The sequence below is a fragment of the Silurus aristotelis genome (genome assembly GCF_946808225.1).
Source record: "Silurus aristotelis genome assembly, chromosome: 10".
Classification (NCBI taxonomy): Eukaryota; Metazoa; Chordata; class Actinopteri; order Siluriformes; family Siluridae; genus Silurus; species Silurus aristotelis.
Window position 1 is genome coordinate 19,709,756 of NC_139583.1, and position 19,893 is coordinate 19,729,648.

The 19,893-nt window shown below is 40.0% G+C and overlaps 1 protein-coding gene across 1 annotated transcript; it reads left to right on the forward strand.

The window, feature by feature from the left end:
- The first annotated feature begins 18,081 nt into the window (after positions 1 to 18,081).
- Positions 18,082 to 19,481, forward strand: ttc36 (tetratricopeptide repeat domain 36). Its single transcript, XM_083551546.1, has 3 exons — positions 18,082 to 18,295; positions 18,488 to 18,676; positions 19,096 to 19,481. Exons 1-3 carry the CDS (start codon positions 18,190 to 18,192, stop codon positions 19,362 to 19,364), a joined length of 564 nt encoding a protein of 187 aa, XP_083407672.1. The 5' UTR covers positions 18,082 to 18,189; the 3' UTR covers positions 19,365 to 19,481.
- Positions 19,482 to 19,893: the final 412 nt, after the last annotated feature.

Sequence of the window (19,893 nt, forward strand, 5' to 3'; positions counted from 1 at the left end):
TGAGGAGGAGCTTCTTCCCGCAGGCCATTCGGTGTTTAAACCAGGAAACACCCAGGATCTAAAAGCTGGTCCACTCTCTCCATCATCACACTTCTTCTCTGTACATACCTCACCTCTCGCACCACGTCACTTTAAACTCTGGACTTGCACAGCAAAGTGCACTTTATATTTATTTATTTTATACCACACCATTCTGCACACGGACACTTTATGGTCACTCTATACCGCACACGGACACTTACGGACCCTTACACCACACCATACTGCACACGGACACTTTATGGACACTTTACACCACACCATACTGCACACGGACACTTTATGGACAACCCACCACTAAAATTGTTTATTGTTTACACTTTGGTACACATTGTTTACTGTTTCACTGTCTACTGCCATAAGGAATTTCTTTGTATAAACATTTTTCTCTTTGTTTACATACCTATCTATATATATCCTTTATACCTTATATTTTATTTTATATAGTTTTTATACTTTATTTATCTGCTTTTTTTTTTCTTTCTCCCCACCCTATTCCCCTCTTGCCGGACCATCGTATAAAGCATTTCACTGCATGTCGTACCCTGTATGTATGTGTATGTGATGAATAAAATTTGATTTGATTTGATTTGATTTGTTCAAATACTTATTTTCCTCACTGTATGTGTAGGCTTTGCTAAAAAGATGTGCCTTACTGTGAGTGGGTGTGTGTCCCAGCGTGAGTACAAGGGGAAAGGAAAGCGGTGGGGCAAAAGTAAAAAATAAAAAATAAAAGTAAAAAAAAAATAAAGCTCTGTCTGTTGAACCATCGCCTGTCGTCTCTCTCTTCCATCCCAGGACCAGTAAAGTCTGTTACAGATTTGTCATATTTCCACGTGCTATAGCATGTGCTATAGCAACTTTCATTTAGCAAATCTTGCACTGTACCTCACTCTGCTATGTGTTGGTAATCTTTAAGCTAAAATATCACCATGTACAGAGGTATTGACACAAAAAAGAGGTGTTTTGGTTATCAGTTCAGTGTCGGTCTGCTCTGCATTCATCTTCACCAGGCTTCATCTCAAGTCAAGTCAAGTGGCTTTTATTGTCATTTATACTATACACAGTGGTACACAGTACACAGTAAAAAGACAGCATGTAAACAGTATAGTATAATACAGTCAAAGGTGCAAAAAACAGCATGTTACAGTGTAATACAGTCAAAGGTGCAAAAAACAGCAGGGAAACAGTGTAATGCGGTCAAGTATAAATAATAATAAATAAATGATGGTGGAATGAATTGAGATTGAGATGAGTAATGAGTAATGAGTGTGTGTTAAGTTTCAGGTTTTACAGTTCGGTAACACACAATGAGTGTGTGTGTGTGTGTGTGTGTGTGTGTGTGTGTGTGTGTGTGTGTGTGTGTGTGTGTGTGTGTGTGTGTGTGTGTGTGTGAATTCCATTTCAGTTCTATGTATTGAGGAGCCTGATGGCTTGCGGGAAAAAACTGTTGCACAGTCTTGATGTAGCCGCCCGAATGCTTCGGAATTATTTTCCTGATGGCAGGAGGGTGAAGAGTGTGTGTGACTGGTGTGTGGGGTCGTCCACAATGCTGTTGGCATGGCGGATGCAGCGTGTGGTGTAAATGTGCATAATAGAGGGGAGAGAGACTCAGATGATCTTCTCAGCTGTCCTCACTATCCTCTGTAGGGTCTTGCGATCCGAGACGGTGCAGTTCCCAAACCAGGCAGTGATGCAGCTGCTCAAGATGCTCTCAATGATCCATCTGTAGAACGTGGTCAGGATGGGGGGTGGGAGATGGGCTTTTCTCAGCCTTCTCAAGAAGTAGAGACGCTGCTGGGCTTTCTTGATGATGGAGCTGTTGTTGAGTGACTAGGTGAAGTTGTCTGCCAGATGAACACAAAGCAATTTGGTGCTCTTGACGATCTCCACTGAGGATCCATCGATAATCAGTGGAGACCATCTCTTTGGTTTTGTTAATGTTCAGAGACAGGTTGTTTGCTCCACAACAGGCTGTTAACCGTTGCACCTCCTTTCTGTATGCTGACTCATCATTCTTGCTGTTTAGACCCACCACGGTCGTGTCATCTGCAAACGTGACGATGTGGTTCGAGCTGTGCATTGCGTGAGTCAGCAGAGTGAACAGCAGTGGGCTGAGCACACAGCCCTGAGGGGCCCCAGTGCTCAGTGTGGTGGTGCTGGAGATGTTGTTCCCGATCCGGACTGACTGAGCTCTCGCAGTCAAGAAGTCCAGGATCCAGTTGCAGTGGGAGGTGTTCAGGCCCAGTAGGCTTAACTTCTCAATCAGGTGCTGAGTGATGATTGTGTTGAATGCTGAGCTGATCAATGAACAGCATTCGTACATATGAGTCCTTGTTGTTCAGGTGGGTGAGGGCCAAATGGAGGGTTGTGGAGATGGCATCGTCCATGGAACAGTTTGGACGATACGCAAACTGCATAGGGTCCAGGGAGGGTGGAAGCTGGGTCTTAATGTGCCTCATGACGAGCATCTCGAAGCACCTCATCACGATGGGTATGAGCGTGATGGGACGATGGTCATTGAGGCAGGAGACAGTAGACTTCTTTGGCACGGGAACAATGGTCGTTGTTTTGAGGCACGTAGGAACAACATTGCTGCTCAGGGAGATTTTGAAGATGTCTGTAAAGACATCCACTAGCTGTTCTGCACATTCCCTGAGCACTCTGCCAGGAATGTTGTCGGGTCCAGCAGACTTTCGTGGGTTAACTCTGCATAAAGTTTTCTCAATTCAGCTGTGGTTAGACAGAGCACCTGGTCAGTGGGAGGAGGGGTGGTCTTCCTCGCCTTCGCGTTGTTCTGTACCTCAAACCAGGCATAGAAGTCGTTCAGCGGATCTGTGAGGGAGGCGTCACGGTCACATGCAGGTAATGTTGTCTTGTAGTTCGTGATCGCCTGGATGCCCTGCCACATGCACCGGGTGTCTCCGCTGTCCTGGAAGTGGTCGTGGATTTTCTTTGCATGTCCGTGCTTCGCCTCTCTGATGGTATGGGACAGTTTTGCCCATGTTCTTAAGGCCGTCTTGTCCTCTGTTCTGAATGCAGAGTCTCTTTGTTTTAGCAGCACACGCACATTTGCAGTCATCCACGGCTTCTGGTTGGAGCGTGTATCTGCTGCCTGGCTAACCTGTACTCTCCGCCACTTTGCAAGTGGCTGTGTTACCTTGCCATCATGCTAACCTGTAACTTGAACTAAACAATAACAGCATTCATTGACAACAACTTTTATTATTGATTATTAGCGATATTTTCGATTAGTTTTTGCAGCCCTAGTCCTTATGTCTTCGTTCACAACTGTTCCCCATTCCCCTGTTTATTATTGTTTTTATATAGTCCTTTGTTTAATAGTCTTATTGCGAAGTAACTTATCTAGTTCTAGTATTTACCAAGCTAAATATTAATAATAATATTTTGAATAATATTGAAAATAGTATTACTTGTGAAACTTGAAATTGTATAATCCGAAATTGTGCTTTGCCAACTGATTTGTACAAAATGTTGCTTAGCTCTTAAACACATTTGCTGATAAAATTATTGTGTTTAAACATCACTATCAGCAAATTAATATGTATTGCCTATTAGTAAGTGTCACAACCAGGCAAAGGTTCCAAATTGGGAGGCAAAGTCTGAAATGTAAAACAGACAAAGATCAGGAGAATGGCAACAGAGCAAAAAAGAATGTGAACATGAAACAAAAGATAGAAAATCAGGAAATCAAACAAAACAACGAGTCTGTATACACAGATAATTGTACATAATATTTTGTGAAAACTCAACTGACACAAAAGGGGTATTTTATCAAACTTATCCCAGAGTTAATTTCAAATAGCTGACAACAAAGGGACATGAGAGGAAAACAACCAGTGATGCAGAGTCTAGACAAATGTGGAAGTGCTGTAGCATTGCAAATTTGTATACAGCATGCAGCAGTTTGCATGGGAAGATAATCTCTGACATTACCTCCCATTCCCAAAAATCACTGGTGTGCCTACAACAAGACCTCTTCCCTAGTGGTCCAGCCCCTGTGGTCAAAATGTCATGGGTCCTGAGGCAAGCTTTCTCCAATTTTTGAAGCTGGTACAGGCTTGCCATAGTCAGGTTGCAGGAATGAGGCTTGGGAATCTACTCCATCACCCTGTGGTATTGTATGAGCCAGTCATGGGAGGCCACTGTACAACTGGTGCAAGCAAGTCATGGGTGGTTTCTATGATGTAACCCCTATTGTGCATGGGTCATAAAAGACCACTGGAATAACTGGGGCCCTGCCCAAAAAATCCTCAAAATGGAGCCTCCCCCAAACACCTCTATTGGTTTGAGTTGGTTAACTTACAGTGTCAAACGGTCCAGCTCCTGTGGCTTGGTCAGTGAATTGTGATAAGAAAAACCAAATTCATAGACTTTTATTGAACTTGGGGTCAAACAGACTCCCTTCTGCAGTAGTAACATCACAAGCCTGTATGTCTACTGTCTGATTGGTTTTGCCATCATAATACAATGCTTCAAAAGACTGGTCATGGCTTATATACAGTCTAATCATAGTAGTCATACTAGCATACCATTATTCAGTCAAAGTTCAGTACTTTAAAATTTAACAACTCACTCTTTAAATGGATTCTGGGTTTTTTCACCAGCAAACAGTAGGACTAGGCTAAAACTGTACTCATCCGAAGCAATAAATCTCCACAAGTCAAGTTTCTCACCACTTAAATTAATTGTCTCTACAGCTACTGACCACCTTGAGAGCATACTAAAAGGCTGCGTTGTATTTCAGCGTCACACCTATTGTTTTTGGGATACAATGATCTTGACTTAATTAAAAAATTTGTAACCGAAGACGAATGAATAAATGCACAGATTAATTAATACAAACCCCAATCAAAACTTGATTGTGCCTTATTCTATTAACTACTAGAAGTCCAGAGTTTTTAGATCTCAAGAAGCGTGACGAATTGTAGCGTGTTAGAAGACTAAAAAGATCAATGAAAGCTAAAACATTTAGTGTTTTGTAAGTAAGTAGCAGGAATGGTTGTTGATTGAGGAAATGGTGATATGGGCCATCAACATCAACTTAGCATAAGGGACACAGAGAGGGTGGAGAATATTGTTTGTCTGTTGGTCTGTTGGTGATTCTTTTGGCCACCACAAAACCATAATGAAAAGTATCTTAGGACTGTTCTGGGATCCTTAAGATGTGCAGGACACACACCAAACACAAATAAGTGAAAAATTGGACAGATGTTATAGTATATTGGTCTTCGGCTAGGTGTGTCACACGAATTAATAATACAGCATTAATTGCTGCCCGTTTGACATCCAAAACCAGAAAGAATATGATTAAGTTTTTTGGGGATAGCTGGCAATTATTGTTCTTTGTACCTAATTTTTTTCAGATTTAACCAGCCTATTGACTGACCTCACTAAAAAGGGATTTGGCTTAGTGGATTTAGTCATACAAGCATGCTTTTTCCAGGTAAAAGCAGTTTTATGTTTGGGTCTACTAATGTATTTTTCTGACCTTGCACTCTATTTTGTTTTGTAGATTGATGTGTGGGAGAGGGCTAGTGTCTGACCATCAAGTGGGTGATTTTCAACATCTGATACTATCTACCCTCTCTCTAATCACATTGCTCCTATCCACATCAACCCACTACAGAGTAGCCCAACAGCCCAGCATGCTCTGTCTAGTCCAAGGGCCCAGTGATATAAAGATTTAAAAATGTTTGTCTATTTTTTTGTTGTTGTTTGGTGCAATGCTAGCACAAATCTTTTCTTTGATAAATAAGCATGTTTGTGTAAGTTGCTGTGAAGCACTTGATATGTGTCTCAATAGTCCTTTTCATATGCTGTCAGCTAGTCTAATGCCTAATTGTTTTATTCGGATGGTGTGGCAAATGTTCACTTATGCATATGTTCCTACCAAGTCATATGATTCAAATTGCATGAGAATAAATGAATAAATTCAAATCCTTTCTGAAAACAATAATTTAGCAATTGGACCATTATAAAAAAAAACTTTACACATTAGGGATGTATCCATTGTTAGCACTATGCGACTACCATGGGGTAACATGGGGCCTTGGAGTAGGAACCCGGGATCTCTCCAAGCATCTAAAGAACGTAGACATCGGCGTGTGACCTTTATCGTGCAGAGGGGATTACCATTCCGAGAGAACCCATGGACTCTGAGCCACCACTGAAGGGGCTCATGTACAAGGGGCCGAGTGGAATGACATTGGACGCTGCTGCCATAAATCTTAGCAGTCTCTGAAACTGCCTGACAGTGAGTGACTGCCCTTCTCTGACCTTCCTGACCGCCATAAGAATGGACGCAATGCAGGCAAAGGAAAGCTGCGTGTGCATAGTCGTCGAAATCCATATGATGCCGAGATAAGTGGAACTCTGTAATGGAGAAATCACACTCTTTCTGGCATTCAGCTGAAACCCCAGCTCCTTCATGTGAGCGAGAACGACATCTAGATGCTGGACCGCTAACTGCTCTGATTGAGCTAATATCAACCAATTGTCGATATAATTGAGGATACGGATGCCCTGAAGTCTCAGGGGAGCCAGAGCCACATCGACACACTTCGTGAAGGTGCGGGGTGTCAAGGCAAGGCCAAACGAAAGGACCCAATATTGGTATGCTTTGATCCCAAAAGCGTACCTCAGAAACTTCCTGTGAGAATGGAGGATGGGTATGTGAAAGTACGCATCCTTTAGATCTACCGTGACAAACCAGTCCTCGGATCTGATCTGAGACACAACCTGCTTGACGGTCAGCATTTTGAACCGGAGCCTCATCAAAGAGTGGTTTAGCTGATGTAGATTTAGGATAGGGCACAACCCACCGTCCTTTGTTGGAACTATGAAGTACCAGCTGTAGAACCTGGACTCTCTGTCTAATGTAGGGATCACCTCAATGGCCTCCTTCCTCAGGAGAGTGTCTACTTCTCGTTCCAAGACCAGAGCCTGCTCGCTTCTCACCAGAGTGGGAGAGAGCCTGTTGAACCGGGGCAGACAAGACCCAAACTGAAACGTATAGCCTCACTCTACAGTGCGCAGGACCCACCAGGACACGTCTGGCAGAGCTATCCAGGCCGCTGGGTGTTCAATTAGGGGATCAGTCTCTCAAGACTGACCTCCGGTGTGTCTAGAGCCGGGGCAGTGCCCTGATGCGGCTCTATAGACGAGACTTCCTGGTCTCCAGCAGTGCCAGGCGGAAACCAGGGAGGGAGCTCGTTGGAGCACATTTCGTGGCAGGGCTAACGAGCCAGGTCCCTGAGGGGGCAGGAGAAAAACGTGCTAAACGTTCTCCGGTCATCCCCCCATAGGTCCCCGTCAGGACCTTTTGGCCGATCTCTCTTTCTGGAGATGACAGTCTTAGATCTGTCACCCCACGGGGCTTTGGCCCACAGCGCCATGTGGGATCTCGCACAGAGGGACAGCACGTCACGACACTGTCTTTGCACTTGTCGGTAGAAAGTCCTGGGTTGAGTTTGGGGTTGCACCCGCTGAGCAGCCCCATAAGAGCGGCTTGGGAGATACCGTTTCTTTGTTACTCAAAACCTTTCCACTCCTGAGCTAACGGAGTCAGCACAAAGGCCTGAGGGCGAGAGTGGGGCGTCCAGCAGCACAGCTTTGTCTCTGTCAGAAATCTCTGACAGAGTGCGCCACAGATTTCCCTCTGTGGCCGTCAGGGCGGCCATAAACCTGCCAATAGCCTTAGTGGTCTAGGTCTTGGTCTAGCTCTCTGGCCGGCCTTGATGTCTCCCACATCCAGCTCCCGCAGCAGGTTGGCTTGGTATGCCTGTAGCAACGTCATGGTGTGCAGACTTCCAGCGGCCTGACCTGCTGAGGCGTAAGCCTTCCCCACCAGCGCTGACATAGTACGCAGAGGCTTGGTGGGTAGTGTCAGGGTCTTAAAGGGGGATGCTGCACCTGGGGAGAGATAGCCTGCTATCGTCTCATTAACCCGTGGCATGACAAAGCTGTGATCCCTAAGCCCTATGACATTGGAGTACACCGCGTTCTTGGGGCTAAAGGGCTGTACCTCGGTATGCAGGTCAGGGAAAAATGGCAGACTCCGACGTGGAGGCTGTGACACCGGGAGCAAAAAGCGCTCCTGGAGCTTACTGAATGGAGGGGCTTTATATACTTATGCTATATCCAGCTTCTCTAGGTTACCTGTAATAACCTCCACGATCTCCTTGCTTCCGGGTTTGCAAGGCACCCCCCCCCCTCCCCTCTTCTTGGAGCAAGAGGCGGAGCTGCATGCTCTCGTGGCAGGGGAAGAAAGCACCGAAAGGCGTGCTTCCGACACCTGCGATCTGGAGTTGGACCAGTCAGATGAGACAGGGAAAAGGGGCAAGCCCGTCTCCAAAACCTCTGTGAGGTATATATGTGAACCGCAAGGAGCGGAAGCGGAGTGATTGCACAGACATGTGAGCACAAAGCGCACAGCGCAATAAGCGCGGCAGGAATACGGTATGCGCGTGCCCGCAGGTGGCTTACTCGGGAACCGATCTAGCGTGCTCCACTCCCAAGCAAGCAACAGGCTTGCTTTTTGGACATATACCATTTACTTGAAGGGTACAAACACACACAGATCGCTTCATTAACAAACAGTAGCTGAAGCCAGCTGCTCTCCATGTACGTTTTATACTTCCTGGTCATGACGTCACCCCGCCTAATTTTGACTGATTAGACTCATTATTCAGAAATATTTGGTGTCATTAGTAAAGTCACTGGAAGTGAGCCTTATTTAAATTTATGGGATTTAGAAACAGAGACCTCAAGAATAAATTGCTGAGTGTGGTTACAAATATTTAAAATGGACATTCAACATGTGGAATGGTCATTCCTGCCTTGTTTTCTTTAAGGGCACTCCTGCCTTGTTTTCTTTAGAGGTGAACCTAACAACATAACAAGGTGCAAAATTTCAATGGAACAAAAAAATCAGTGTGTCATTAATTAAACCACAACACCAGGAAAGTACATTGTTTTCCAGGAATTATGTATATTCCTTATGCTCTTTTCAATTGATTAAATTTCCAGATAGTTTCCGTAATGGTTTGTATGCTATATCAAAAAGTTTTACGCATATGCTAAACATAATTTGGAACCACTTGGAAATTTCCCTATCTTTCCCATGTTAAAATTGCTAATTAAAATGATGTGGCAGGTGGGTCTGGTTATACTCATTATGTATTTAGAACCTTATACCTTCAACTCCTTCTCCTTTGATAGGGTTCACCTTAGGAGAAACCAGACAAGTGGAGTTCCAGGTTTTTTTTTTTATCTTGGCTGAGTTGCCTGTGAGTCTGCATTAAAGCTAACTCTACCTGAAAGACAAATTATTAAGCAATGTCATGGTTCTGTGATCAGCAGTAAAATATTGTTAAAATCTTTTAAATGTTTCCATGTCAGGAATGACAACTCAATAAAAATATATATAAAAAAAATATTTATGCATTTTTTTCTTATTTACAAACAACTGCATTAGCATTCCAGGTACTTACTTTAATGTGAATGAAGGTTGTGTTTAGTAATTCGGATTTTTACACAAAAGAGGTTATAAAACTTCTTTATAATAAGGTGATAACATTAAAATTCCAGTGGTATTCAACACAGTGCTAATTCTGCTTTTGGGAAAAAGTAGCAGAGTCCTTGTGAATAAATAGCAATTGACATATTGTTAAAAAAGATTTTGTTAAATTAACTTTTATCTTACAAAAAGGGTCTTGCCTCTACACTACCAGATAATCTATTTAATCAAGCCCCAAAGCCATTGGTCATATATGTTAATCATTTTTTTCTGCCAACTATTATGAATGGCATATCAATTATAATTGATTTCATAGTCTAACAATTTATTAAAATGACACTCATAGATTTAGGCCTTGCTGTATTGATATGATTTGTAGAGCTACTGCTGTCTGACCATACTGTGTAAGCTACACAAAGACAAGAATTTCTATACAAAAATGTATAGCTTAAAACCGACAATAACAGTTTGTTTTTCCTGTTGCTTGGCCTGCATACACAGCTGCACAATATTTTTTCACAGCATGATGTTCTATACTGTGAGCAAATAAATCAGTTCCAGGATGTCAGACGCATCGCATCAAACGATCCTCCTCTATCTGCAAACCTCATCTGAGCTTAATGCAATCTGGGACTCAGCTCATCTGTGGGGACAGGTTTGCATAATATGTAAACATTGACTTGCAGAGAGCTGATGCACGAAGATTCATACTGTTTGATGTAGGGTTAGATTTTTGTAGATGTCCTCTCAGAGGCTGAGGCAGGTGAACATTTTTAACAAAAACAGAACCTTACTAGTTAACTAAATAAATCAGCTACCACTAATGTACGTTTTTGTCTATTCTTTTGTACAATTTATCTTATGTTTGATGCCTTACATAATATATTGGTTTCTTTGCTTTGTTGATTTAGGTCTGCCAACATTTCAAACCTACAATGTTTCTTGTTGTATGAAAAAGTCATACCTTTCACTGAGATTTCTTTTTACATTTGAGGCCACATTGATTGAAGGTTTTAGTGTAAATTTTATATATCAATGTAAATGTTAGATGTAAAATGGTAAATATAAATCTTGAATATTAAAATATCAAATATAAATCTTAATGTAAATGTCTAATTTAAATATAGCCATGTATGTGATTGTGGTAGCAGCTCTGTGTCATGATTCATATTTCTTCTGTTTTTGTTATTTAAAGTCTTGGTTTTAAGTAAGTAAGTACATCTGTTCATGAAATGTATTGTTTGAAGTGTCATGTATTGTTATCCATCTATTGCTTTGCTGATAAACAAGGCAGAGATGGAGTTAAACAGAAAATAATAAAAAGATGTAAATAGCTAATTTAGCAAAGTGGATGTGTTAATATTTCAGATATAGGAAACTGTGAAAGTTTGTCATACCCAACCATCCCTACAATATGTGCTTTTGGAACATTCTATTCTAAATTTCATCTCCTTGTTTGCTGTTATAATAGCCTCCAATCTTCTGGGATGGTTTTCCAGAGATTGGAATGTGACTACTGAAAAGGAATGAATTGGAGTTCATATTTTTTTCCAAGACATTTTACATTTTCCTAATGAATTCTCTTGCATCATTCCTCACCCTAGTATCATTTCATCAATGATAAAAAATAAAAAAAAATTAACTCAAATAATCCCCCCCACACACACACACACACACACACACACACACACACACACACACACACACACACACACACACACACACACACACACACTACTTTGTGATTGCAATGTACATGCAACGTAATGCATGCATACCTTATTTTGTCTTATGTAGCATCTTGGTCCTGGGAAAACGCTGCTTCGTTTCACTATGTCCTGCACTGTATATGGTTGGAATGACATTATAAGCCTACTTGACTTGAGGTGGCCAAATTATTTGATCATTCAGAATGGAAATTAACATAAAGGTTTACAATTAAAATATTAAACAACTGACAAATGCATTATTGTCTCTGTGATGAGACGATTCATGGTTCCATTTTTATCATATTAGGCTTAAATATGAATGTTATAAATGAATTCACTGAATGTTGTTAGAAGGCTTTCCTGACAGCCTTAAATGAACTTATCTAAGAAAATCATCCATAAAATTTAGAGTAGGCAAGTTTTCATCCTTATATCAGTTAAAGGGTAAAGGGGATAGATCACGGAAAAAATGTTCTTATAAGCAGTATGACTCTTCAAACCTTTAATAAAGTGCATCAAATGATTATTCATAAAGGTGAGTTATTATTATAAATAGCTTCTTCTCAATTTTTTCTTTGGGCCTGGTAAAACAGTGTTCTCATATAATGTAAGATCATCCATTAAAGCTGGTTTTCATTTGCATAATTAGATTTTTTGAACATAGAAAAGTTTGAATAATGAGAGCATTATTTCAACTAAAGCAACTTTAACTATGACAAATGGTGTTTCCGCAGATATCATTATCACCCTCTGAATTTTAAATTTCCTTCCATAACTTAGGATGCTTCAGCATGAGATGTGCTTAGTTACAACCTATACAGAATTTTAATAGTTCTGTGCTGCTGTAACCTCTGAGCTTGTTAGTTTTAAAGAACATCATATGTTTATATCCATCTGTCTGCTTCTCTGTCTGTCTGTCAGTCTGTATGCTTTTTTTTGTCTTTAGACTGCATGTTTTCTATTTTTTTTTTCTCACAAAATACAGAACAGAAGAAAAATGTATGTTCAATTTTTGCCTAAACTACATATATTTCTGTTGCATGGACACAATTTTGTTTAATATTTAAGATCAAATTTATCTGAGTATATGTCTGAACACATGCGCATGAGATTCAACTATTTATAAATAAAATTCATTCTGGAAAAAAAAAGAAAAAAAAAATCTGGCCAAAAATAGAGCAGTATACTGAATAGTTATTATTTCACAGCTGGAACATTTATGTTGTAATGTTTTTTAAATATTTTATAATTCAAATATTTTCTGTTTTTGTTCAGTTTAAATTGGAAAAAAATTGAAGATTTTTCAGTGTGGTCTGAGAGTTTTGAACCCCACATTATATAACAGGACATTGGGCTCATTGAATGTATTTTGTTTAAATCTTGTAAGTATTGTGTTTATCAACATGGATAATAACTGACTGAAGTGTTTGTAGTGCTTGTAAACACTGTTAGATACAGAGATCAATCATAACATTAAAACCACTGACAGCTAAAGCAAATAATATCAATTATCTTGTTAATTATCAAAGGTGGAAAGTACAAGGCATCGGTAAACTTACCAGTCAGTTCTTAAAGTGATGTTGAAAGCAGGAAAAATAGGTAAGCATAAGTATCTAAACATCAATGATGAGGGCTAAATTGTAATGGCTAGATGACTAAGTCATTGCATTTCCAAAACAAGATTTTGTGTGGTGTTCCCAGTCTGCAGTGTTTAAAATTTACCAAAGCTGGTCCAAGGAGGGACAATTGGCATTGCTTTTCTGTGCTGTATCCATGTACATTGCTTACCTCATCAGGAGCCGGCACCAAGGAGCATTATGGAAAGAAACCATGTCAGCAGAAGCAGTGTGAGGCTCCAGGCAATATTCTGGTAGAAAACCTTGGGCATTAGCATTAAGATGTTACTTTGACGGATACCAAATACCATAACACTGGTGCATCTCGAGTAGTAATGGCAGTGGCCTCTTTTAGGAAGGAAAATGCACCCGAAACCCTTCTAAGTGATCTTAGAAGCTTCCAAGTAATCAGACAAAAACAAATGTTTCAAAGCAATTCAAAAATAATGGGATCATTATGTAATGGAAATATTCATTCATGCTTATTATAGAACCACACAGCAGTCAAACGAGACAAATTATGAATTATTTAACTCCCAAAACCTCATTCTTGTGTTATCTTGCTGAGTTTAATGCAGAAGTGTCAACTCTTTGCTGAAATACAGCCAAACTTTCTGTTTTGCATAATGACAGAAACTCAGAAATAGTGGATGGAAAAATATTTAGTTGAGGTGATTTGGCGTGTTAGAAATCAGGTGACATCAGACTTGATGTTTCCAGTCGTGAAAACATAGGATTTCAAGTTTTAGTGCCCCCTAGCACTCAAATGACAAAAATATATACATCAAATATTTCAAGGAATTATATAAAAATATTTTAGAAGCACTGAGGGTGAAGTCTGTTTATTTTTAGACTATGTATTCTCTGTTCTGCACTCATCTCACACTTTATTCTTAAAGACCGGTACCAGCAAACTCCTTCTCCATTCCTCAGGCATCCTCTCACCTTCCAAAATCCTGTTAAATAATCTGGTCAAAAACTCCACTGCCATCTCTCCTAAACATCTCCACGCTTCTATTGCTATGTCAGGCATATTAGGAGCTAAATGAGAAACTGGACACTAAGAAAGGAGAAAAGGATTTATACCGATTGGCCAGGCAGAGGGACCAAGCTGGGAAGGATGTACTGCAAGTTAGAGCAGTAAAGGATGGAGAGGGAAATGTGTTGACTAGTGAGGAGAGTGTGTTGAGAAGGTGGAGGGAGTATTTTGAGCAGCTGATGAATGAGGAAAATCAGAGAGAGAGAAGGTTGGAGGATGTGGAGTTGGTGAAGCAGGATGTAGATAGGATTAGTAAGGAGGAAGTGAGAGCAGCGATTAAGAGGATGAAGAGTGGAAAGTCGGTTGGACCAGATGACATACCGGTATAAGCGTGGAGATGTTTAGGAGAGATGGCAGTGGAGTTTTTGACCAGATTGTTTAACAGGATTTTGGAAGTTGAGAAGATGCCTGAGGAATGGAGAAGAAGTGTGCTGGTACCGATCTTTAAGCATAAAGGAGATGTGCAGTCTTGCAGTAACTACAGGGGAATTAAGTTGATCAGTCACACCATGAAGTTATGGGAAAGAGTAGTGGAAGCCAGGCTGAGAGAAGAGGTGACCATCTGTGAGCAACAGTAAGGTTTCATGCCGAGGAAAAGCACCACAGATGCCTTATTTGCTTTGAGGATGATGATGGAGAAGTACAGAGAAGGACAGAAGGAATTGCATTGTGTATTTGTGGATTTAGAGAACGCGTACGACAGAGTGCCAAGAGAGGAGTTGTGGTATTGTATGAGGAAGTCAGGTGTGTTAAAGAAGTATGTGAGGGTGGTGCAGGACATGTATGAGGACAGTGTGACGGCAGTGAAGTGTGCAGTAGGTACGACAGACTGGTTCAGGGTGAAGGTTGGACTGCATCAAGGATCGGCCCTGAGCCCTTTCCTGTTTGCAGTAGTGATGGACAGGTTGACGGACAAGGTCAGACAGGAGTCTCCCTGGACTATGGTGTTTGCGGATGATATTGTGATTTGTGGTAAGTGTAGGGAGCAAGTTGAGAAGAGCCTGGAGAGGTGGAGAAGATTAGAAATGAGTTTATTAGAGGGACAGCGCATGTAGGATGTTTTGGTGACAAGGTGAGGGAGGTGAGATTGAGATGGTTTGGACATGTGCAGAGGAGGGACATGAATTATATTGGTAGAAGAATTCTGAGGATGGAGCCACCAGGTAGAAGGAAAAGAGGAAGGCCAAAGAGGAGGTTTATGGATGTGGTGAGGGAAGACATGCAGGTAGTTGGTGTGAAAGAGGCAGATGTAGAGGACAGGGTGGTATGGAGACGGATGATCCGCTGTGGCGACCCCTAATGGGAGCAGCCGAAAGAAGAAGAAAAAGACTCTCCTCCTCTTCTTCTTCACCACCAAAACCATCCTACAGATCACCATCCGATGTTGTCAAGCTACACTGTCCCCGCCAAATCCTTAGTCTCCAATCTCCTTCAGGTTGCATCTTCTGCATAAAATATAGTCCACCTGTTTGCACCTTCCTCCACTCTTATACGTCACCCTATGCTCCTGCTTCTTCTTAAAATAAGTGTTCACCACTGCTATTTCCATCCTTTTAGCAACATCTACCAACATCTGCCCATCCACATTCCTCTTCTTAAACCCATACCTTCCCATCACCTCCTCATCAACTCTTCACCTTCATGATCATTTAAATCTGCCCCAATCACCAATCTTTCATTCCTTATCAGTAACATTCTCCACCACTTCATCTAACTCAATCTAGAATTTTTCCTTCTCCGGGATCTCCCAACCCACTTGTGGAGCATAGGCACAGATGGCATTTATCATCACCCCTTTAACTCTCAGCTTCATGTTCATCACCACATCAGAAACTATCTTCACCTCCACTACATTCTTACTGTACTCTTCTTTTAGGATTATCCCTACACCATTGCTCTTTCCACCCACACCATGATAAACAGTTTAAACGCACCTCCAATGTTCCTGGTCTTACTCCCTTTCCACTTGGTCTCCTGAACACACAACCTATCTACCAAAACCCCCTTGTGAAGTGCCCACCCTCACCTCCAGTCTCCTACACTTCTCCTTTCCCTGCGGTCTCTACAGACGTCTTCCCCCTTTCCTTCTCCTCCTTTGGACAAAAGTAGCTATGTTGGCTACAATACCTGTGGTGGTCATTGGTAACCCGGGTTACGATGGTTTGATTTATGATTTTTAGATCTTACGATGATGATAGCAATACAACAAAATTGAAAAAATATAAAAAAGTTTGCACAAAAGGCACAGACAGCAGTGTACGTTGGACATGCAGCTGGGATGAGCGTATCTCTCGCCCTGTGAGATGCCCCATTCTCACTAGCATTCAACGAGTAAAGTTTGTTCAGAGTGTATTTTTTCTCTTTCAAATGGTTTCAAACAGCAATTTTAGTGATAAAAGCATTTCTTTCAAGTGCAAGTATGTCCCCTGCTGCTAGTGAAAAAAAGAAGAGGAAAGCCATTAGTTTAGAGCAGAAAATAAAAATTATATATCAGCATGAAGCAGGAAAGACTGTCACAGTCATAGTACCATCTTCGACTTACGATATTTTTCACTTACGATGGGGTCGTTGAAACGTATCTCCAACGTTAGTAGAGGATTACCTGTATTTAGGAAAACGTTCCTTAAAAAATCTAATGTAATAAAATATCACTTTCAGATTCATTTCCATTTTGACTAACAGCAGCACTGGAAATGCATTCCAGTTTTATAATAGATTCTGAGAATGTGCCCAGCAAATGTTTTTGAGCTTTCAGTGATATAACAACTAAATCTGAAACAATATTTGTAGATCATTATTGTCATCAAATGATGCCAAATATTTTTTTTCTTTCTTTAATTCTTAAAAATTCACCGTCTGAAAAGACTTTTTACAAATACATGTTATTTGTGTGAATCCTCTTTTGGCAATTTACCAGTGGTCAGTTTCTGGCCATAGGACTGCTGTCGGCATTTTGGGTGGCAGACAAATCTCAACCTATCGGTGAAGATAAAGTGCTTAAAATCGCCAGTATTCTGCTGTGCCTAATGAGTGTGCGTACAAGGTAAGTGTTCCTAATAAGCTGTCAAATGAGTTTCAAGTGCAAACTACAAAGTTTGTTGACGGTCTGGTATAATAATGGAAAGCACTGACCTACTTTGAATACATAATTCAATTTAATAGGTTTTACAATGTAAATATATGTTAATTCATGCCAGAGTGATATGCAGATGTCTGGCACCTCACTGGCTAAAAGGACAGATAAAGGTGATTCTTTTTCTCTCTTCATTTGTCATCTTCAATGTATTAGAATTTGGGCATGGGTAATTTATTTTTATTCTAAGCGTTTAGCGGCATAAAAAATATATATTTTTAAATATGACAAACTATCATTTGAGCAAAAAAATTTTTAAATTATAATGTTATTATTTTAAATATTTTTTTGGTTAATTATTATGCTATATCAAGCAGCCTTGTGTGAAAAAGTGATTGCCCTCTTTATTACTCAAACAACTAACTAATAAACTTTCTTTCGGCTTCTCCCATTAGGGGTCGCCACAGCGGATCATCCGTATTCATAATCAGCATGTTCGATTTGGCACGTTTTTACGCTGGATGCCCTTCCTAACACAACCCTCCCCATTTATCCGGGCTTGGGACCGGCACCAAGAGTGCACTGGCTTGTGCAACCCTGATAATTGGGTTAAATTACTACACATCCAGATTTGCCTGGGGCCTCTTTCATCAAAATAATGCTAACAGCCACAATGCAAAAAAAGAAAATAAAATAAGGAATTTTTTTAGAAATATGATAAAGCATTTAAGGTCCAGATCTCAAGTCCAGAGATTTCAGTCCAATCAAAGATTTGTGGGATGTTTTCAAAAAGAAATAATGTCCATGAATTCCCCACCTCATAAATATACAGGACAAGATCTGCTATACTGTATGTGGTGTTGTTTTTTTGTGTATTTATTTAATTTATTAAAGTATATCATTGTAAAATGTTAATTATGCTTAAATTCAACAGATAGACTTGTTGAAATTGTTTCAAGAGGTGTGTGATTTTGTTTCTGCACCCTGCAGCTTAGCAGAGTTAATTAAATACAGATGTGCATGATTTCAAAGTCCTGCCTCCACCCCCTACTCTGATTGGCTACAGTAAAGTCTGGAGAACATTAGGAAAAGAACGCCTCTCATAAAATGACATAGTATTATAAAAACATTTGTTGGAATTGTGAATCGCTTTCAGTCTAGCTACCAATACAATGGCATCAGAACATGATACAGCAGTTCTTTGGACAATCTTTAATCCTACAAGCCCTTTTGGAGATATTGCTGGTTTAAACCAAGAGGAAGAACTTGCAGACGATGGTATGTACAGGGTTTGTTGTACAATGTCAACATTTTACAAGTCCGTAAACATATTCATTTCATTTACAAACCAATATTTTGTATTTTAATTAAAAGCATTATTTGGAAGCATTATGTCAATATTTAATTATCAGTAGTAATTGAATTTCTTCAGCAATTTCTTTGTATACAACACTGATTTTCTCTCTCCAGACTCTGCCTTTGACCCTAATCTGCTAAAGCAGGTAAAGAATTTGGAGCTGCAGGGAGTTTCTGCTGCTGAATCTGGGGATTTAAAGACAGCCTTGAGTCATTTTAACCAAGCCATCCAAATACTTCCCATGAGAGCTTCAGCCTACAATAATCGTGCTCAGGCCAACCGTCTACAGGGAGATACTGACAGTAGGTTTATTAATTTTTAGCTGAATAGTGTTTTGACCCTTATATTTTATTGACTGACATATTTAACAGATTTTGTAAACATTATAAACAATTATACTACTAGTAGCACTTACCGGTAGTCTCTTATGAAACCCAAATAATAAAAATTAAAATTAAAAAAATACATTAAAATAAAAAAATTCTCCAAAATAAAAAAAAAATCTAATTTTTATTGTAATTTTTAGAAATAGTCCAGGCACTTTTATTTTAGAACATATTAAAAAATAAAACATAAATAATTCACAACAGCTAAAAATATGATCACCTCCATGATGAGTAAATTTTTTTTGTATATATATCTTTTTATTTATAATTCTGTCTTGACCTGTATTCATCCCAGTCTAAGTAATCTGTTTGTATTTGTATAACCTTTTTTAAAGGTGCAATCGCAGACTTGGAAAAGGCCATTTCACTGAGCAGGGGCACAGGCCGCACAGCCTGCCAGGCTCTTGTTCAACGTGGCCTATTGCTCAGACTGACACAAAGGGATGATGAGGCAAGGGCTGACTTTGAGCGGGCAGCAGCTTTGGGAAGCACGTTTGCTAGACAACAGGCTGTAAGTCTAAATCCTTATGCAGCTCTGTGCAACCGTATGCTTTCCGAGGTCATCAGCAACCTACGCAACCCAAGGGTGCCGGAGCCGCAGTAGAGATGAAGTAACTGAAGTGTACATTATGTACATTCATAGATGCTGTAGGCAAAACTGAAATCTAAATGTATGCATAGTTTGTAAGAGATGGAATAAAGATAGTTTTTTTAAGCAGGATGTTTTGTTTGTTTCTTTTTTTTTGTCATTTCTGATTTAGCCACTAGAGGTCTTTACAACACAGTGCATTCCTTGCTGCTGCCACATCATAAAAATGTATATGCTTTGTAAATAATCGAATAATTATACATATGTTTATTAATAAAGCAGTGTTTTCCTTCTCTTTCATGACATTACAAATTCTAGTACTGTTAATGTCCAATGGTCTGTTTTTTATTTTTATTTTTTAAACTTTTTTAATATTTTTTTCATTAAATGTTAAAAATTTTGTGATTAAAATTAATGTGGTGCTATATCTACGATGTTTAAAAGATGTATCTGTAAACATCAGAAAATGAAAGCTGAAATTCTGATATTTTTTTTTGTGGTCTTACATTTTTTATTTATTTATTAATCTCATCAATCTTAAATG